This window comes from Aspergillus saccharolyticus (assembly GCF_003184585.1).
Source record: "Aspergillus saccharolyticus JOP 1030-1 unplaced genomic scaffold BP01scaffold_40, whole genome shotgun sequence".
Taxonomy (NCBI): domain Eukaryota; kingdom Fungi; phylum Ascomycota; class Eurotiomycetes; order Eurotiales; family Aspergillaceae; genus Aspergillus; species Aspergillus saccharolyticus.
Genome location: NW_020290650.1, coordinates 145,688 through 164,993, shown reverse-complemented (window position 1 = coordinate 164,993; position 19,306 = coordinate 145,688). Strand labels below are relative to the sequence as shown.

General features: G+C 51.7%; 5 protein-coding genes across 5 annotated transcripts; 1 reads left to right on the top strand and 4 right to left on the bottom strand.

Annotated features, from left to right (window-relative positions):
* Window positions 1–754: 754 nt before the first annotated feature.
* BP01DRAFT_359917 (putative MFS sugar transporter) lies at window positions 755–3,424 on the bottom strand. The gene is made up of 9 exons (XM_025575792.1): window positions 3,092–3,424; window positions 2,829–3,028; window positions 2,548–2,738; window positions 2,375–2,459; window positions 2,105–2,298; window positions 1,994–2,035; window positions 1,879–1,935; window positions 1,441–1,825; window positions 755–1,375 (listed from the first exon to the last, which is right to left on the bottom strand). The coding sequence occupies exons 1-9, from the start codon at window positions 3,159–3,161 to the stop codon at window positions 1,034–1,036; spliced, it is 1,566 nt and encodes a 521-aa protein (XP_025427923.1). The 5' UTR covers window positions 3,162–3,424; the 3' UTR covers window positions 755–1,033.
* Window positions 3,425–3,539: 115 nt separating this feature from the next.
* On the top strand, window positions 3,540–5,439 carry BP01DRAFT_425968 (uncharacterized protein). The gene is made up of 4 exons (XM_025579775.1): window positions 3,540–4,371; window positions 4,451–4,563; window positions 4,595–4,823; window positions 4,908–5,439. The coding sequence occupies exons 1-4, from the start codon at window positions 3,868–3,870 to the stop codon at window positions 5,187–5,189; spliced, it is 1,128 nt and encodes a 375-aa protein (XP_025427922.1). The 5' UTR covers window positions 3,540–3,867; the 3' UTR covers window positions 5,190–5,439.
* A 42-nt stretch (window positions 5,440–5,481) lies between these two features.
* On the bottom strand, window positions 5,482–8,232 carry BP01DRAFT_359915 (putative phosphoinositide-specific phospholipase C). Its single transcript, XM_025575791.1, has 4 exons — window positions 7,542–8,232; window positions 6,451–7,336; window positions 5,794–6,394; window positions 5,482–5,739 (listed from the first exon to the last, which is right to left on the bottom strand). The coding sequence occupies exons 1-4, from the start codon at window positions 7,965–7,967 to the stop codon at window positions 5,574–5,576; spliced, it is 2,079 nt and encodes a 692-aa protein (XP_025427921.1). The 5' UTR covers window positions 7,968–8,232; the 3' UTR covers window positions 5,482–5,573.
* A 170-nt stretch (window positions 8,233–8,402) lies between these two features.
* BP01DRAFT_326539 (uncharacterized protein) lies at window positions 8,403–9,496 on the bottom strand. Its single transcript, XM_025572888.1, has 2 exons — window positions 9,179–9,496; window positions 8,403–9,083 (listed from the first exon to the last, which is right to left on the bottom strand). Exons 1-2 carry the CDS (start codon window positions 9,283–9,285, stop codon window positions 8,864–8,866), a joined length of 327 nt encoding a protein of 108 aa, XP_025427920.1. The 5' UTR covers window positions 9,286–9,496; the 3' UTR covers window positions 8,403–8,863.
* A 38-nt stretch (window positions 9,497–9,534) lies between these two features.
* Window positions 9,535–19,064, bottom strand: gtb3 (glycosyltransferase family 4 protein). Its single transcript, XM_025578340.1, has 3 exons — window positions 18,639–19,064; window positions 18,481–18,570; window positions 9,535–18,419 (listed from the first exon to the last, which is right to left on the bottom strand). The coding sequence occupies exons 1-3, from the start codon at window positions 18,702–18,704 to the stop codon at window positions 9,933–9,935; spliced, it is 8,643 nt and encodes a 2,880-aa protein (XP_025427919.1). The 5' UTR covers window positions 18,705–19,064; the 3' UTR covers window positions 9,535–9,932.
* Between the last annotated feature and the right edge of the window lie 242 nt (window positions 19,065–19,306).

Genomic DNA, 19,306 nt, shown 5'->3' with positions numbered 1-19,306 from the left:
CTCTACACAGTATTCGAGAGGCGCCACACCGCATTATCCTACTCCCCCAGCTTCAGTGCAAACGGAGTATCATTCTCGAAAAGTTGAAAGAGGGGCCCGCCTGCATCATTGGTCCAAGTTCAGTTCCTCTTCCCTCGAATGGAGATGTGAATGAGTCTTGGGAGGGGCGTATTCGTGTAAAAATTTCCAAATCATGAGACTGGTGGCTGATGAACATTGCAAATTGCATCTTGCATCTCCGTACAAGTTAGCGCTTGACGTCTCTCCATCATGCATGCATGCTTTCTTTCTAGTTGTCCTAACACTAAGGAGTCGAAAGCGGGCGGGCGGACGTCGTCTTGCGTTAACCCCGAAAGGGAAGGCTGACTTGACTTCGACCACCACCACCACCACCTACATACCCCTGCCGCACAAGAGCTGTCATGCAGAGAGGGAGGAGTGTCTGTATAACTGTCACATCTTCGGTTCGGCACCTGACGCTCCCGGTATACCCATGAAGCATGATATTCTCGGGACAGACAGACTAGTTAGTAGCTACGAGTCACTATAGCCTGCCTGCTGGATTTTGAAACACCCTCGGCCATTACCTACACTTGCTGAGCCTGCTATCGTACCATGAGCCGGTGTGGCTCGTGGACCTCTACACTTTTGAAGCTGACTGGCCAGCGCTGAGAATGTGGCTTTACGCTCAATACTAGCTGCAAGTGTGCAGCTTATGCTATTCTACATCTCGGTGCATCTCGGTGGAAAAAGTGCCTGAAGAGCTGCATATGCTTATCGTCTATGTATTGGTAAAGATTGATAGCCACGCTTCTAACCTAACTCGCCGGGGTGCTTCCCGATCAAGTCCTTTGTCACCCAAATCGGCCACAATACCTGCAACCGCTACCTGCAACCGCTACCAGTGATGGTGGCTGCATGGCTGTTCCCAGTCGCAAACGCATGGTCAGCAAGGCAACACTGACGTAGCCAGGTGGTACTCAATACCTTCCCCCTAGAGTGTGTACTCCGGCCGAGTGCCCTCGTCTCGACCTCAAGCATCTTCGATGTGCTCATCGGAAACCCTGGACGTGATACTTGCTTTACCCTTCTCCTTGTCGGGCGGCACGACACCGCTCACTTGCGAGAGGATGACGTGGGTTGGCGCAGTTCGGTGTCTCTTCCTTTCTGTGACTAGCTCCTTGGACGCTTGCACTGCGCTTTTCTTCGGATTGGTGAACAAGTAGTCAATTTCCTCGAGCGTAAGGTTCGCAGTTTCGGGATAGCAGAAGTAAACCAGCGGAACGAAGGCCAGGTTCGTGCACATGAAGATGAGGTATGCCTTCCACTGTAAACGGTTGATGATGATTGGCGTGATCATGACGACGAAGAAGTTCTTTGTATAGCAACCATCAGCATCCACTTAGGCTCCCTCACGATTAGACAAGCACGGGAACCTACCCAGATCCAGTTGGACGAGATACCGGTAGCTGTTCCCTTCGCGCGCGCATGAAGGGGCAAGATTTCCGGGACATAGCACCATGGAATACAGTTCACCGAGGCACCAAAGATGAGCATGTACAGGAAGAAGAAGGCTACCGCTGCAGAAGAGGTCGCGTGCTCATTGGCGTGGCCCTTGAAACTGAGCAGGATGGAAACCATCATCATGCAGAGCCCAAGGCCGAGTGAGCCCCAGATCATGGGGGCCCGGCGACCGACCCGGTCGACGAAGAAGGTTGGGAATATACTGCCCACCACGAACATGATCTGGACGCAACCTCCGAGAATCATGGAGAGGTTCTTGCTAAGTCCGACATTGCTGTTGAGCACGGTGGGAATGAAGTACCTGAGTCCTCGTTAACAGTGAGTCTTCGGAATGATGTCTGGGATGGATCATACACAACGAGATTGATGCCGCCGACCTGGTTCATGAACTGCATTCCGTAGGCAAGAAGACTTCAACCGACAAGTCAAATCTTAGACATTTCTATGGTGGGTTTAGACTTTTACTTACACTCGATGACCCGTGGAGACTCGGTCGTATTTGAAAATGTTTCTATGATGTTCCTTCATGGTTAGCTGGTTGGTTGATCGATATCCTCAAGCCACATCACAAAGAACATACCTCCACTGAAACTCTCCGTGCTCTGTCTCAATAGCAATAGCTTTCAGGATCTCCTCCTGCTCGGCAATGATCTTCGGATCATCCTTGGGACATTCGTAGACATCACTGAGAATTTGCAGTGCTTCTTCGTGGCGGCCTTCCTTGTAACAATATCTAGGGGACTCGGGCAGCCCGAAAACGAGAACGACAACCACCTATTAGTTCCAAAGCGTCAGTCTTTATCAGGTTTGGGATGTCATGTCCAGCTGGGCAAGTAAGTAAATCACTCACGAACGCAAAGATCATCTGGCATGCAATCGGAAGTCTCCAGGCGATTTGACCGCCAACGAATCCCATACCATAATCGAAGAAGTAACTGTGTGTGGTACCTTGCTGTCAGCTTTGGATTAAAGGTGTGAGTGGGACATTGGGAAGTGAGGCGGGGGGGGGGGGGGGGCGCTAACCTGATGACGATTCCCACACCGACAAGAAGGGGCTCGCTACAGACCAGCCGCCCGCGCTTGTTGGCCTCGCACAGCTCTGCTTGATACATGGGAACAGTGGACGTCTCAATTCCAGTGCCGATGCCTGTGACGAAGCGACCAATCATCAGATGCGGTACGGAGAAGGCAGAGCATTGCAGGGTAGCTCCAATCTGTGTTTAAAGGGACGATCATCAGCCAGGTTCTCCTTGTGTGGACAACGCATATGAATCAGAAGACGAGAGCCGCAAGCTTGCACTTACGATGACCCAGACCATGGCAAACCACATTGCGCGGCGTCTGCCTAGCCAATCGGCTAGCATGAAGTTGATGATACAGCCGGCAAAACAGCCTAGGTTGTAGATGGAGACGATGATGCCGGTGAGGCTGTCGTTGGGGTGGTTCATGGTGTCGAGGAAGTCATCGTTCTCCACGATGCCGGAGAAGACACCCTGATCGTAGCCTGGGAGTAAAGCACTCGCTGGGTTAGATGTCTGGTTCGATTTCCTATCTAAACGGGACTTACCGAAGAGTATGAAGGCCATCCCACATGCAGCCCATATGGCAGCTTGGAGGGCAAAGCCTTTCCCGAACATAGGTATGCGCGTCATGATGTTCCGATATTGATCGCTGGCTGTACAGGTCAAGACAGAGCATCATGCTCTGTCTTGACCCTGGTGTGAGTGGCTGCATGAGTGGTATATATGGTTGAACCAGCCTCCTCGAGAGAACGCTCATTTGGCCTTTGGTTACCAGTCGTTTGGTAACATTATGATGATCGCTGGGCATATGAAGATCGTTTCATCCCCGCGTTGCTGGGAGATGTTGATATCGTCATTGATGTCTCGGGAGAAGTTGAGGTGCCATGATATGCTGGGGAAGAGTCACGGGATACTCCTGATCGGGAAAGGGGAGGCTACGGCAACTGGAATAGAAGCGAATGTTACCCCGGAGTGTTGCTTCAACCCCGCAATCGGCAGTTTGCCGAACGGTTCGAGTCATGATACCTTGCCAATCACCCCAGTTCTTGGTTCAGAGATAACGCGAAATAATTGAGGGGATTCGACGATCTGGGGAACTAGAGGTGTCGCCATTGCACAAGAGCCGAGACCCTTCCAATACACCAGAGAACCTCTTCCCACGTTGGGTCGTACTGTAGCTCTTCCAGCCCCCTCCGGTACCAGCAACCAGCAACCAGCAAACAGCAAACAGGAACCAACCTTCTCATCTCTTGTTACATCCCTTATCGGTTGTCAGGGCGATCTCGATTGGTGAGACCTGATCTGAACCAAGGATTCAAAGATGGACAGGCGAGTCATGCCAGACCTGCCAGTCACTGAGCTTCCCTCGAAGCGGCAACGGCTCGATGCTGTAGCAGGTGCTCAGCAGAAGCAAGCCCAACCACCGCCAGTTAAAGTAGAGCTTGGTCTTAGCCCCTTGACTCCTCGGGACTTCTATGACCATTCATGTAACCTCAACGGCGCCGACCTTCACACTTCCCCAAACTCAGGTGGTGAGTGTAGTTTATTCCAATCTCCGGCGGCTGGGAGCTGGACGCAGGATGGCTTTTCGCAGGACCCAAACTTCCTCGCGTCACAGGAGGAATTGCGATGTTTTCTGTTTTCGCTGGCGAACTCAGCGGTCCCGACCCGGGCATCCAGCCCCGACGCGGTGGACAGTGGAGTTCAGCTGGAACGATTGTCTCAAGCCTCGACCAAGGACGGTCGGGATTCATGGCATGCCCCACTGTCTGAGGGGAGGCGTATTTACTATCTCAAGATTTATGTGAGTGAAGTGGTACCATGGGTATGTCAAACCGCATTCAATCATGCGTACAATGCTCAAGTGCTGGATAGACTGATGAGGTTCCGATTAATTTCTTTAGCTTGACATGTTCGACTCAGAATGCACCTTCCGCCATCAAATCCCAGCCCTCGCCCAGGGGTTTCCGGCTCTTTCTAATGCCATTCCATGCCTTCTCAACAAGACAGATCGAGCGTAAGAATGGTGTCCGGAATTGGTACAATAGTCTTGAATTGTATCAGGAGGCCATCCGGCGACTGAGTCCACTTCTCCAGGTGCACGACACAAAGGTCGTGGCGGCCTGCGTACTTCTTTGCTGCTTGGAGATGATGTCGGCCAGGGCACAAGACTGGCGCCGTCACTTGGAGGGTTGCGCTGCATTATTCAGTGCATTTGGTATCCAAGGCTTCAGTCCGGAGTGTTACAGGCAGTATTTTGGTGTTATGCGAGGATGGGTGAGTCTCTGTACCTCTAGCGAGTGCAGCTATCTGGAAGGAATAACATATCAACTGTCACAAGACTTGCTGATGACTTGTCAGACCTTTGCCGTGCGCTTATCTCTGATGGCACGCAAACTACAGTTTTACACCCGTCCAAATGGTTGCCTCCAGGCTGTCAAGAAGAGGATGCATATCGACTATTCCAAAATGTCAAGACTCCGGACATGCACGCAAATCACGCGGTATATCTCTGTCTGGAAGCGACGCAGCTGGTTTAGGATCGTACAAGGTTCGTCGAATTGGGCGAAGATAACGGATGTACTACCGAGCAATTTCAGTCCCGTTGGTTTCGTGTCTGGAACGAGCTTCAGTGCTGGCTAAATGAGCGCCCAAGTGAGATGCTTCCTCTCCAGACTGTCCATCGCAGCCTTTTCCGCATATTTTGTTCGTCCCTTGGGCTGCAATATCGTCAAACCAGCTGGCGCTTCGAACTGCCATTTCGGGGTTACCCCAGCTTTTCCCCTTTTTGATCCTGCCGGACAATCGGTCTTAGTTCTACACTGGTTTATATATCCACTGATGACCAGTAGAGCCACTCTTAAATCTATTTTAAGCCTATCTTACGTTGAAGTACTGATATATAGAGTTGATAAACTCTCTTAATTCATGGTATCCCGATTGTTTCGTACGTGCATTGCTGTCTGTGCTAGAGCCCATGCCTATCTACCACTAACGCCCTTCCTATCGCTTGCTGCATATGCCGAATCAAGTCATGGTCTTGGTGATCCGAACCAGCAGAACACCACCAGTATCCGCTCCCGAGCGGTCGTATATGTGCACAAGTCGGTACCCCTGTTGAAGTCGGCTCAGTCGTATACACGCCCACCCAGCAAGCGAATCACGGAAGAATTCGTCATCCTTGATTTTGAACCTAGTCCTGCTCAGCCCTGGAAACACAAAAAGACACTCTTTGGAGAGCACCTACCTGACAAAACTGAGATCCTCCACGACGTTTGGCACGGGTGGGAACTCGATCTTCTGATTCTCGAAGTCGGGGTTCGACCCTGTGGCAGTTTTGGTAGTTCGCTTGTAGCCCGCCTTCTCTGAATCTGATTCATCATCGCTCGCTGAATCGCCGGAGTCATCGTCGGGCGTGTCAAGATGGAGAATACAGGACACGTAGGGGTGGAATTTTTTGTCAATCGTTTGGCCTGGTGGTAGTGGCAAGTTTTGGCCGGCGACGAACTCGATAGACAGGTTAAGCTGTCTTCGTTGAACGATGACCGAGTCTGCGTCAGAGCTCCGATAGCCGGGAGGCTTGAGCACCCAGCCGGGCTCGCCTGCAAACATGCCCGAGTTGAGCATCATTCCCTTGTCGAGGTTCTGCCAGTTTAGTGCCACCATTTGGGCCCCGCGCCGCCAGAAGAATCCGGGGTCCATATTGGAGGAGCCAACACGTAATCCCTTGGGATATACCCGCATGAAGAAGTGTCGATTGTGCTCAAACAAGGCGTTAGGGTCCTTGATATGGGCTTCGCGTACCGCATTCTCGGAAAGCGAGAATACATGGCTCGGCACTTTGGCCTCTATTCCAATTCAGTACAGAGCCATACAAGAACTTGTGGGCTAGAACCGGACATACCTGGCTGCGTGAAGTCCTTGAAGTGAAAGCCTTTGGTGAATACGGCGAGCTTGCTCAGAGCCTGCACAATTTTCGACGGTTTATGAGGAGCTGGAGCTGCGGCGTCGGGTGCTTCGGCAGCCGTGCTCGTGGGACTTGAGAGATCGCCTTTCTGTTTGAGGGTCTGGACATGCTTCAAATATACTTGCTTCTCTTCTTCCTCTGGGTCCTCGTCTTTATCCTCGTGGTCCGGAGCGACGTATTTCACCTTAATGAGGATTTTCCGCTTCAGCTCCTCCAATGGCGGCGGCGTCCTTGCCGCTACGACTTCGGGCGTCACTTCGATCAACATCCCTTTCCATGCCTCTTCCATGATTTCAACCATAGCATGCTGCTGCTCATGGCAGGCATGCACCTCCAGACTCACAATGACCGGCAGGTCGCTGGTCACAAATGCGCTGTCACGAATGGCATAGCATACGTCCCGAAAACTGGCCTCCTTGGTGAGAGTATGACCGTGTAGTACCCGAGGCTCCGGGCGCGCAGGTATCTGAATGGAATCCTCAGGCGAATTCTTTGAGACCTCCAGGGTTTGAGGCTCAGACGACGTCGCCGGGGGCTTGGACCCCGACAACGATCGGTGATGACCCAGAAAACCCTCAAATCTTCCTATTTCTTCAGAAATCGCGTGAAGACGCGGATGGCTCTCGGTAGCCTTCCTGAGTCTCTCCATCTTCGACTTGCGACGACGAGGCATCTGAGGCCTAGTGGCTGCTTCATCCGAGCTCGACTCATCGCTACTACTACTGCTGCTACTACTGCTGGTCTCTTCTTTTAGCGAGCTATCAGAGCTGGCTTTTCCGTCCCAGATGTCAATCTCGACACATCTTCCTCCGCGAAGCAATACCTAAGACATATCAGCCGCCTGCTTTCTACGTTTGTCTTGTATCGCCCACTGAGGAGTGTCTTCTGTGCAGGGTTGAATGTTTGACATCATTAGAAAGCTTATGTCAATGCTCTCATGCAGTGATCACAGCGTAAACGCCCTATCGGTTTTTGGACAGAACAAGACGCAACGCAGGGAAAGACAAGGAATCGAAGGGGCAACGTACATTAGTGTAAGCACTTGCATTCGCATCACTGTACAACTGGTTCCCCGTCAAGTAGGTATTGTGACTGGAAGAAATATAGTAATCAGTGATTGGCGCCGACAGATCTGGCTGACCGGCGGGTTTCATTGCATCGGCGGCCGGACTGGCCATGTAAGCGTAGAAATCCGCCAACGACGCCAGGGGGTTTTTGGCCGACGCCTTGCCGCTCGTGGCCGCGTCGCGAGGAGCCTCCTCATGCTGCACCTCCTGGAGGAAATCCAACGGCTGCGGCGATGCGATCAACGAGCTGTAGAGCTTGTCCAGGTATGTGATCACCGGAGGAGAAAACGCGGAGCTACGAGAGCCAGTAGTCCCTGCTTTGTTCACCGAGTGTGATGATGATGCGCACAGCGTAACATGACTGGTTTGTCTTGTGACGCCCTCCATGGTGGTGGTGGTGTTCCTCCTCTTTTGATGTCCCAGTTTTGATTGTAGCCTGGTCCACACCGACTGGGTATGATCCTTGCGGGCCGTGGTTGGAGGAGTGGGGGGGAGGAAATAAATTGAACGGAATCTAGAACAAACTTGCTGTATCGATCGGAATGAACCAAAAATAGCCCGCTGCTTGTTCGTGCAATGCGGGGGCCGCAAGATACTGGGAATGGATGAGATGAAATGTGAGGACAAAGATGTCAGGGACTCAGGATTCAGAAAGTCAGGCAAAGTGGAAGAAAGTTCCGGTCTGTTGTTTATTTTTATTTTTAAATTTTTTTTGAGTTTGTGGTTCTCCACGTGAAGTGGGGTGGGTTCGGTTTCAACTTTTGTTGACGGGGCCCTTAAAAGGCAACCAACCCACTTCACCCCCGTCATTCCAGGCAGATGAGGAGGAGGATTATGTTGATATCTCCTGTACTGTAGTTACCTTTGACCTCCACGATCCAAACAGCAGGCCAGTCAGGCATTTAGAGCGCTGCAAGGCTGCCTTCCCATACCAATGCGGGGCATTTTTCATGCACCAACAATCAACAATAACCCCTCTCAGCCTCTTCCATCCTCTCACGAATTGACTTGTCAGCTGCATCTATCAGGCAGAAAAGTCCAGTCTGCGCATCCACATTCCGTGCAAAGAAACATGCTCAGAGCCCACCCAGTTGCCATGAAAGTAGCGGTGAAGTACTCCGTACTCCGTACTCCAAACACGGTGGGGTAGTTTCAAACGGTTAATCGCTGATCACCAAGTTGATACAATAGGTGCTGTTAGGGGATACACCAAACTTCCAATACCCTTCACATTAGACCTCACACACACACATACTCCGTGCTGTATCTCAATCTCACAGTTCCTATTCACCAATAACATACTCACACCCCTCCTGTCCGATCCACACCTCATGCAGCTTGCCCGCCGGCACATCCAGCCTCGCGCCCACCCCAAGCGTCTCCTTCCTGACCTCGCCTCCATGCCTCGTAGCATTATCCTCGGGATACGTGATGGTCAGACTCCCCTTGCGGATTAGATGTGTCGTCACTCCGGCGTGGGAATGGGGCGGGTAGTGCGCGTTACTGTGATGGGTTTTGACAAAAGACACCGTCAATCAAGCCATCAAGCAGCAAGTCACGTTGAGATGCTAGTTACAACTTGTAGAAGATTAGCTTACCTCCCATCAGACCAGGTGAAGACATGGCTGAATCCCCAATCTCGGACCATGCGTTCGCATTCTTTGGGACTGCCGATGGGGTAGCTTTGGGACTCTGGGGCCGTCATTGTATGCTTTGTTGCTTCGTGTTTCGTCAGTTAGTAAACATCGGGCGTGAGTGGAAGAGGTCTTGTGTGTGTGTGTGGGAATTGATTCTCCTTGACTTGGCTGGAGCTGAGGGTACCTGGCGATGACGTCGTTTGCGGCAGCGCATCACGTCACGTGCTGTCTTCCGGGACAAGGGGGGAACTCATTGTAGTGTTTGCTGTGCGACATAGCAGTCCATGCATTGATGGTGGTCTCTGTCTACAATGTCAGGTGGCTTCAAAGAATTCAATCAGTGGGAATGCGTTGGATGGACTAAAAGTAAATCTTGGTCTATCAAGGACAGGCCGCGGCTCCGCCAATAGGATTTCCAGTTCCCCACGGCCTTTTATGCAACCATGAGCTGAAGGTTTGGAGCGAGCATATCTGAGTATGGTCAAATCGCAACATCATCTCCAAAAAAAGAGAGAAATGTGTATGGGTGATAAGGACGAAGCTATGCAATGCAAGAAAACAAGAATCATGTGGCTACCATATGTACATTCAACAGGGATATTCATAGGATGAAAATTGACAAATATGGACAAATAGAGGTACGTGCATCGAGCCAGAGGCGAGAGGGGTATAGGCTCGAGGTGCAGCGGTGATAAACAAGTGGGATGGAACCAAATCAGACATTGTTGCCACCGTCGAGACCACGGAAATAGCTGGATTGAAGAAACTCGTCTCGCATGACCAAGCTCACATCCGAGTTACGGTACTGCCGTAGGTCCTCACGTTGGAGGCCACGCAGTTGCTCCCGGCCAGCCGTAGATAATGAGTGCGTGCGGGAGCGGTGTCCGCTGCGGTTAAGAACTGGGGAAAGCCGGCCCGTCGGGGAAAGGTGACCGTTGTTCGACTTGCCCGTAAGTCCGGACCACGACAGAGTTTGCCGGGGAGCAAAGACAGGCAGAGAGGCATTGCTGGGGAGAGGGAGGAACGAGCTAGCATCGGTGGAAGCATTGCTCAGGCTGGACCGCATGGATGACGGGCGCTGATTTGCGCTCAGCATAGGGAAGTTGGACACGGAGCTGTAAAAGCTTGACATGCCCGACGTAGCGGACGAGCGCCACGAGTTGACAGCGCTGCGTGGGATGGTGATAACCTCTTCGTCAATGGTCAAAGTCTGCTGCAGAGCAGTGGCCACATCCGCGGGCTCGCTGAGATTGGCGGCCGGGCGATTGGCCATGATCTTGGCCGACTTTCCAATCCAGAGCATCTGCTCATGCTCGCGCAGATACCGGTCACCACTGAAGGACTTCTGCACAATCTTGCGAGTCATCATACCCAGCTTGCGGCGATGTTCGCTCTTTTCGTACATGCGACGGGTGATCTTGGCGACATCTTCGGGGGTAGGCGAAGATGTCAAGACAGGAGGGGCTTCAGTATCATCAGCATATTTACTCCATTCCCCAAGAAGTCCGAGCATGGTAATCTGTGCTCGAGCAAGAGCCAAGGCATCGTTTGGTGCAACGACAGCACTGAAGCGGGAGAAGTCATCAGGATCACTCAACACACGCAGGGATGCTCCGACATCGGTACAGACAACAGGGGCACCAGTCAGAGCAGCCTCTCCGAGCGCCAGCGGCAGACCTTCGGACAGAGACGAGTTCAAAAAAAGCCATGTATTCTCGAGCACTTTCATGGGGTCAGCGCTACCGCGCAGAGTGACGCGGCCACGAAGTCCCTTGGAAGCGATGATCTCTTGACATTCCGTGGAGTACGTTGGGGCTTTGTCGATGGCTCCATAAATGTCGAGATGGTAGTCATCAAACTTCCATTGGTTGATGATGATGTCTGCCGCAAGAAGCGCTGTCTTGATATCCTTGGCATACCAAACGTGCGACAGCATAGTGACTGTAGGACGCTGCGATTTGATTTCCTTGACTGGGGCGAACTTCTGCATGTCGGTAATTCCGTTGACGACGGGATCGACCTTCCGGCGGAAGACATTGCGATGCTCAATGGTGCCTTGGCAGGTACCGATCTCGACTTCCCAGCCTGGGTTGAAGAAGTCGGCGCATGGCAGAATGATATCGGCGTGGTGCAAAGTGAGGACCGACGTGACTCGCATCAAGCCCAGAAGAGCGTTGCGGACAAAAGGTGAGAGCTTGCAGAGGGCAGAAGAAAGGCAGAGGTTTGTCTCGCGCCAGCTGATGGCATGGTCCCAGATTTGCAATGTACAGTTTCTCTTGATCTTGCAGACAACTCCGTACGAAGCGCTCACACTGTGGTGTGATGCCTGGAATACATTGGGGATCTTCTCAGGAATCGGGATGGAGAAAATGAACAAGTAGCGATACCAGAGCTCAAGCGCGATGTCAAGAGATCCCAATGTGGGAAGCTCAGTTTCATACCATTCTGACGAGGGAGTTGCGTTCGGCATTTCTTGAGTCAGCCAGAGATCGCGCCAGCTCTCTTTGACGATCTCACTGTCCCAGATTTGGGTCCAATGACGTGAGTCTTGGAAGTAGGTATTGAGATTCACCAAGGCCCGAGTTGCTTGCTGGACATCAGCCTTGGAGAGGTGCACAGCACGGGCTCCCTTGACCAAAGCCGTCAGGATAGGAATGAAGTTCATCTTGATATCCATCTCGCTAGCGGAAGTAACGTTCTCCACTTCGGCATCGAGCTTGTTCTTGAATAGACCATGCGTGGGCGTGAGGAAGTCCAGACCCCACAGAGGGACCACCTTGAGCGAAAGAATGTTTTGTTCGGTCTGATGCTTGGGAACCCCAAAGTCGTTTGCAGATTCGCAAATCATATGCCACTTAATTGTTCGCAGGGAGTTGATCATATCACGGCGACAAGCAGAAACACCGCCTCCTTCGTTCGGCCAAGTACCAGTATCGGCAGCCATAACGTGCAGTGACTTCTCGGTATCAGAGCCGAAGTCCTTGGATCTCGTATTGACAACAGCATCGCCGCCTGGCCCAAAGTTGAACAAATCACTGATTTTGACAGCCAATGGAGTCCAGCTGGAGATGTTGTCGTCCAGATCGGCACTGGCCGTGATTGTATCGGCGCGCAGGTCCAAATACTTCTTGGCCGCAGTAAGATCACCGCGGTCTCTACTGCGCCAATAAGGAGTAAGCGTCTTGTCTCTTCTCAAGAGTCGTTCATCCATCCACCGAACAATGATGCCATCGAAGTCGACACGGTCTTTCCAAGCCTTCCAGATCAGCGAGCGAGCGCGCGAAGTGGACACTGGGAAGCGCTTCGTTGTCAAGCCAAAGAACCGCGTGAAGATACTTGAGCTTAGGCGGTCGCAGTACACGAGAGGGTTGTCGTGCACGAAGCTGGTGTACCGGGGTTTGGCAAGCACAGCGAGGTAGTCATGCTCGATCATTGGCGGTGTCTGTATCTTTTGCCCGTTCAGAGTGGTGAAAATTGTGGGATGGAACTTGTGGTCGTAAAGCCAGCGAGATTCGTAGACGTCTGCTCCCTGAACGAACGACGCCTCAGTAACCTTGGAATGAGGGATCCAGCGATCGATCTTCTGGGGATGACGCAGAGGTGGCGCACACCATGAGACTGTACAGGTTATATGCGAGAGAGCGAACTCCGCTCGAAGTAACTCGTCTCCGAAACGTGGATTCTTGCGATAATGGTACTTGAAACGAATGAGGTTACCATCCTTCATGTAGGACCCTGCTTCGATGAGACCCTTCTTGTTGTATTGCACACTCTGAAGGTGATTCTCTCCGCGCACACAGCGACGGCCCAATGGGATTTTGGCAGAGGACAGCTTGGACAAGGAGAATCCCTTCTTGGATGGAGCACGGTAATCATAGTGATACTCGTTGATCACCTTTCCGCCCTTGAATTCCTGCCTCACCATGAGCAACATATCCTTGGAATAGACGCAGAGATAGCTAAGACTCTTCGTGCCTTCTGGTTCAGTCTTGTGTTGTCCAGCGTAGTAGTAGATTTTGAACCCTCCATCAGCTTCGTCATGCTTGAAGGCAGAGAATGTTCCATCCAAACTTTGGATAACAAAGCGACTCTTCTTAATGCTGATGGTCATTCCTTTAGTTTCATTCCAGAGCTGCTTTACGTTGCTGCGACCGTGGAACAAAAAGAACGAAAGCCCCAAATTCTGCACAGCCCTGGAATATGACCAAAGCGAGTTCAATACCAGGGTGGCTGGTATACGGATGATAGCATGACGACGGCTGATGACATGGTCAAACTCTCGTTGGAATTCAGGGTCCGCGACGAGAGCAACGACAATGAACTTGATTATTGCCGCCAGTGAATAATAGAAGGCATACCAGGGCTTCGCAAAGACATGAACGATCGCGGGGAGCTTCCTGGAGACATAAGGGATGTAGTCCGGGGTTTCTGGATCCTGGAAGACAACAGCTTCGCCCGTGCCGTAGTGTGCATAGTCTAGGATGCTGACAGCAGTAGCGGCACCAAGATTGCAGCGCGCTACATGAACGTCAAGATCATCTGTGTCGAACCGGCAGAGGCGTTCCTCGAGCCATCTCTGATCTTCGGTTGAGAGCTGCGAATGCTGGCCCAGGCAACGGTTCAGCAGAGAGTTTCTAATGTCTTTAGGCAGCTTCTCCCAGTGGGCATTGCATTCAAAGCCAAGACACAAGTGTTTGAGAAGTTCTTTCTTGGCCCACCGGATAACGACTGCGGTATTGGGCTCTGCTCGCAGTTGGCGAGCCATGGTCTCGGTCACCCCTGCCGTGACAAGAGACTCAGAAAGAATAGCATACTCGTGGGGGATGTGCAGCATTGATTCGGCGACGGCATGAATCAGTGTTTCAGCAATGACTTGACAATTGGCACTAACGTCAATGCGCTGGTCCAGTCCACGTCCAACACCAATGGCGATTCCCAGGTGTGTCGCTGTGCTGCAGCTGAGAGCATGAATGCCAGGGCCGAGCGATCCCGATGGAACAAGCTCCACCGTGATTTCTCCCTTTTCCCACGCTGCAAGGGCTCGATTGATTAACTCCTCTGCCCTTGGAAAAGCCTCCTCGATTCTAGGCTCCTTTCGGCGGGAGAGCAGAATTTCCCTGACTTCGACACCAGGGTGGTTCTGGGGCCCTAGCTTCAAGCGCGCGTCCGATGGAATCTGTGCCAGTCTTTCGTAGAAGGTTTGCAGCTCTTGCTGTGACCACTCAGGGTCGGACCACGGAGCCGTGTATGCATGGAATGTCTTGCCCAATTCAACAGGTGAGTCAACTTTCTTGGGCATCCCCATTTTCGCCGAGAAAAGCGAGAGGAAGGCAACTGTCCAAGTAGCTGAGCCCAGCCCAATGACCTGGGAATAAAGGAAGTGCGGCAGGCAGACCCTGAGGGCGATTCCCACCGGTAAGCCAACAGCACATCCGAGAAGAAGGGTCTTGAAAGCATGAGGGCCGGAGAAGATCTTGGTGTATTGGTACCAGAGCAATCCAGTATAAGCCAAGACATAGGCGCAGAACATAATCATGGCTTGAACAGTAGACTGGAATGTCCACAGAAGAGCTGTCGCAAGTGCAAGACTCCACACATGCCACATAAGGAATTTGAAAAGCGTTCTCCAGTAGATCTTCCTCTTGAATCGTACATCCCGCTTCTGCGTCGCGCGGATGTCCTTCGACATGGGCACAGCCACAGCTGTTTGCTGACCAACAAGATCATGCAGTTCTTGAGCCTTGGTATCGATCAGAACAGCTCCAATGAGGTAATAAGCCAAGCCGAATCCTACGGCCATTCTCTGGGATTCGTTATCCGCAGCAGACAAAAGGCCCACGCCGTGCCCGCCAGAGAGAAGTTGCACCCATTTATCCAGAAGAGCCACGACAAAGTATAGAACACCACAGCCAATTTCCCTGCTCGATTGCCGCCATTGAATGAAAGCATTGTGCAACCGGATACCCTTCTGTGAGTTCCTGAGCACATCCAAGCCGACTTTGGTTTGGATGTTCCAGGACGAGCTGAACGGAATGGGCCTGGGTACGTCAGCGTACCTGCAGTACCAATCCAGGAGAAAGTTGGTGGCATCCCAGTCCCTGGCTAATTCAAGAACCAGAGTGTCTGTTGTGGACTTCTGATAGAAGCGACGGTTTTTCTCCGCCATCACATCCTTCAGAAGCGCTTCTCTAGACAGCTTCAACACGGCCGGATCGCTGAGGGTTCCAAAGACCTTCTCGTCACCGTTACCATAGGTAGCAATATACCACTTGCGGATTTCTGTGTCATCTGTCCTTCTCAAGCTCTGGTACCAAGTGACCCACTTAGAGGCAATAGACCGGAGACCAATGAGCAGGACAATGATGAAGACATAAATGACTGCAAGGTAGATGGCTGAATCATGGCCAGTGAAAGTCGTCACAATGGGCGAGATGAAGAGGATGGGAACGCAGGCAAAGATGATTTTGCGACCTGAGAGGAAAGTCGACCCGGGATAGCTGAAACTGGCGAGGGAGGCAAAGGACGAGAAGTAAATCGTCAAGGCAATCAGATACAGGTAAAAAATGATTCCAGCCCGTGCGCTCTCCGTGGCAGAGATCGCAATGAATCCAATGAGACCTCCAGCAACCGTGAACGCAACTCCAGCAATCAGTCGAATCAGGACAAACATATTTGCAGCAGCGAAGGCCATTGAGATCAAATAATAGGGACCCCCACATGCGATCCACGTCCCGATGGCACCAGACAACAACAAAGAAATCATCAAGGCGATGGTAGCACTCTGTTGCTCGGCATAGGTCATGAAAGCAGAAAGATAGAGGCCTCGCCCAATAATGGTAAGCAAGATAATATCGATCAGCGCCGGGAAAGCGAAGACACTCAGAAACGTGAATCGTTGATAGCCACGCATAGGCTTGACCTTATCGGCGGGATTCACATCAATCTGTGCACCAGCGTACGATGTAGCCATATCAGGAGCACCATTGATCCAGTTAGGCAGCTTGTCGTTTGTATAACTCTTGCGGAATCGGTTGGACAGCAACTTTCCGAAAGCACTGGGCACCAGGTCGAAGTAAGCTTCACAACGCGAGCCAAGGGCGAAGGACTCGGCGAAGGCAGCTGCCTGGTCGGACTGGTTGTTGAAAAGCGGATTTCGGTCAGTGACCTCGGTGTAAATCTCGTCCAACGCACCCTTTCTTGCCGCACAAAACAGAGCGAGAGTCATCATGTCAGTATAAGCATCGATGGAGGAGTTCTGCACAAGTTGGCACAGGGCCTGAGAGATCTGAGCAAGGTCATGCTCTCTTCGCTCTCGAAGGATGTTGTTGAGGACAGATTCGGCTTCCTTAAACAAGGCGAGACAGAGTGACGGCGATGGAAACTGACAGCCCTGCCCCTTGTACCAGGTGATACGGGTATCTACCACCATTTCCGGGGTAGCCAATCCCTCGAGATAGGCAGTGGTGTTCAGCTCCTTGAGCTGGGCGAGCGAAGGCATATCTATAAGCTGTCTGCGTATATAGGCGCAAATCTCCTCCGACATCGAGCTTGCTGCGTCAGTCAAGGAAAGATGTTGCAACAAGAGGAGTCGCTCTTCAGGACTCAAGGCGTCAATATCCTGTACAATGCGACGCGGTAAGCCGACTGCCTCGACACAATCTTTTGACCATTGCGCTAAAGCGGTTTCAGCCTCGAAGCAAAGATGCCGTGGGAAGCCTCTTGCCGACAGAAATGTGTGCAACACAGTACCCGTCAGACCTTGCGCATTTTTGGAGAGAAACACATCAATCCCATCTGCATCCATCTGATAGACACCCCAAAACCGGACATCCGTACTTTTGCGTAAACCAGAATCCAATCCAAGATATACTCGCAATTGATCGGAGGAGGCGAACGACGCCAGCTGCTTGATTGCTACTGCAAGCTGTTCAGAGGGGCTCCAATCCAAGCAGTTCAAACTATCATGGAACTGTCTAAGGAGAAGACCCATGCTCTGTAGCTTAGTTGTAGGAACAGGGTGAAGCAAGCTGTGCGACTTGAGTCGCTGCTGGGACTGCAGGATTTCGGCAAAGGCCAAAGGCGTCGCTTCTGAGCCGAGAGGAAAGCATCCTAGCTCCTTGAATTCAGCGCCGGCCATGGAGATCGATAACGGGCTACCTTGCGACTTAACCTGAGCAACCCATTCTGGAGGTTCGCGCAGAGACCCGGTTGACCTGACGATGAGTTGCGCCTCGTATTCCGATGATGAGAGAAGGCTCTCCAAGGTCGGGAAAAAGGGAATCAAAGAGTCCCAGGAACCATTCTGGACAGACTGGCGTTCAATGTGAAGATTTGTGCGCCAGCGATCATGAGCCTTCATGATGTCGGCATCTTTTAACCATGTGAAGGAGGAAAGAGGCTCCAATATTTTGACATTCAGGGCAGCGTTCTCGAGAGCGGACGCGCGACCAATCCATGGGATTGCGCTGTAGAAATTGCACCACTGCATTGATCTTTGGATAACCGCGTTGGAGAGCGATGCATTGTCGTCAATGGTCTCCCAGGCTATTACCAAGAAATCACGCATGCACGCCTCGGAGACGAACGCCTTGATCGTCGGACGTAGTTTTTCGAGTTGAAAGTAATCACGCTTCTGGCCATCGGGAAGAATACTCGCATTCTTGATGACCAGACCGGAAATAGCAGTCGCTTGCAAGATATCAGGGTCTTGGAGAAATTTGGGGGGAGCAGTCTCCAGGTAGACGGCCAGGCCAAGGTCGCTAATCGTCCCACACAATCTCGCAAGTACCGTCGAGGAGAACTTGTCTTCCCAATTGGCAAGCAGAACACCATCGAAGGCCGTTTCGCGGAAGCTGCCAGCCAAGACATTGCCGATCTTCCCGATGGCGGTTGAAGTCGTTTCTTGACTGAGAAGCAGGGTAAGATCAAGTCTACCAAGGAACTGCTTGCCTCGCACTTGGGTGATTGCAGGTACCACGCCGGGCTTGAGTGGATCGACGATGATGAGATCCCAGCGTTCCAGCAGTTGACGGTGAGTCTCGTCTAGGGGAGTAGTGAATGACCCCAGGTAGACTCCCACAGAAGATGGCTTCTCCTTGGGCTTCTCTTTATAGTGCGCAGTAGTAAGAGCAAGCTGTTGATTCGCGAGCTTGTCCAACTGTTGGACTACATTGGCAGGTACCACCTCCTTGCGAGGTCGCGACTAGAGAGCGTATTAGACCGGCGCTTTTCAGGTGCCATGTCAGTCCGCGAATGAGTCTTACCTTGTACCATTTGGTAAATCTATTGAATCCAGAGTATGTGAGATAGAGACACCCACATGTGACACTTGCCAACAGAATGCCGATCAGGACCTATGATGAATCAGCATGGTAAAACCTTCCAGCTTCTCTCAAAGACACCGTGCACACAGTTGACGTACAAACTGCCACCAGTGATTCTTCATCCCATCCCACCCGACGGGTGAGACGTCGAGGATTTTCGCCATCTCGATTAAAGATTAGGGCGTCACCACAAACGGCGCGGCAATGAAGGACATGTATCGTGAGTAGAAAGCAGCGAGCGAAGGCGATTACTATTAAGAATATAGGTTCGTATATTCCGAGGAGGAAAACGTCATGCCCTAAGTCATGATTCTAATAAGTCTCTTTGGATGTGGCGTAAGATGCACCCGGGCTTCAACAAGGGAATAAGAGAAGGAAACAGAGACGAATGCTTTGTTAATATAACGAATGGCAAGAACCTATGCTTATGCGTAAGAAAAGAATTCTGAAGGGTCGAACGAACGGTGGCCAAAAAGGCTAGAAAAGCGTAAATGCGAGGAGAATATGCGAGCCAGGAAAAAAAAAAAAAAAAACTAGAAGAATAAAGGAAAAAGGCTTAGGTATAGAGGTGGAAGAAGAGGCCTGTGAAGTGTGATCAAGCAGCCGACAGCCAGCCTCTCCTGTATGTCTGACTCGATGACTGAGCAGGAGGCAGGATGTTAGGTCAGCCACTGCACGATGTCAGTTCCAGAATTATTTTTATTCACTTTAACCACTCTAATCAAAGCAAATGTTGGCAGTATCTGATCGGGGGCCACATAGTCTG

Coding starts and splice junctions, on each gene's coding strand:
- BP01DRAFT_359917 (XM_025575792.1), bottom strand. CDS start 3,161: ATGTTCGGGAAAGGCTTTGCCCTCCAAGCTGCCATATGGGCTGCATGT. Junction 2,739..2,828: donor TTGCCATGGTCTGGGTCATC/GTAAGTGCAAGC, acceptor CTTTAAACACAG/ATTGGAGCTACCCTGCAATG. Junction 2,299..2,374: donor GCCAGATGATCTTTGCGTTC/GTGAGTGATTTA, acceptor TGGAACTAATAG/GTGGTTGTCGTTCTCGTTTT.
- BP01DRAFT_425968 (XM_025579775.1), top strand. CDS start 3,868: ATGGACAGGCGAGTCATGCCAGACCTGCCAGTCACTGAGCTTCCCTCG. Junction 4,564..4,594: donor CTCAACAAGACAGATCGAGC/GTAAGAATGGTG, acceptor TTGGTACAATAG/TCTTGAATTGTATCAGGAGG. Junction 4,824..4,907: donor TTGGTGTTATGCGAGGATGG/GTGAGTCTCTGT, acceptor ATGACTTGTCAG/ACCTTTGCCGTGCGCTTATC.
- BP01DRAFT_359915 (XM_025575791.1), bottom strand. CDS start 7,967: ATGGAGGGCGTCACAAGACAAACCAGTCATGTTACGCTGTGCGCATCA. Junction 6,395..6,450: donor CAAGGACTTCACGCAGCCAG/GTATGTCCGGTT, acceptor GAATTGGAATAG/AGGCCAAAGTGCCGAGCCAT. Junction 5,740..5,793: donor GAGGATCTCAGTTTTGTCAG/GTAGGTGCTCTC, acceptor GAGCAGGACTAG/GTTCAAAATCAAGGATGACG.
- BP01DRAFT_326539 (XM_025572888.1), bottom strand. CDS start 9,285: ATGACGGCCCCAGAGTCCCAAAGCTACCCCATCGGCAGTCCCAAAGAA. Junction 9,084..9,178: donor TTCACCTGGTCTGATGGGAG/GTAAGCTAATCT, acceptor AACCCATCACAG/TAACGCGCACTACCCGCCCC.
- gtb3 (XM_025578340.1), bottom strand. CDS start 18,704: ATGGCGAAAATCCTCGACGTCTCACCCGTCGGGTGGGATGGGATGAAG. Junction 18,571..18,638: donor AGAATCACTGGTGGCAGTTT/GTACGTCAACTG, acceptor GATTCATCATAG/GTCCTGATCGGCATTCTGTT. Junction 18,420..18,480: donor GATTTACCAAATGGTACAAG/GTAAGACTCATT, acceptor TACGCTCTCTAG/TCGCGACCTCGCAAGGAGGT.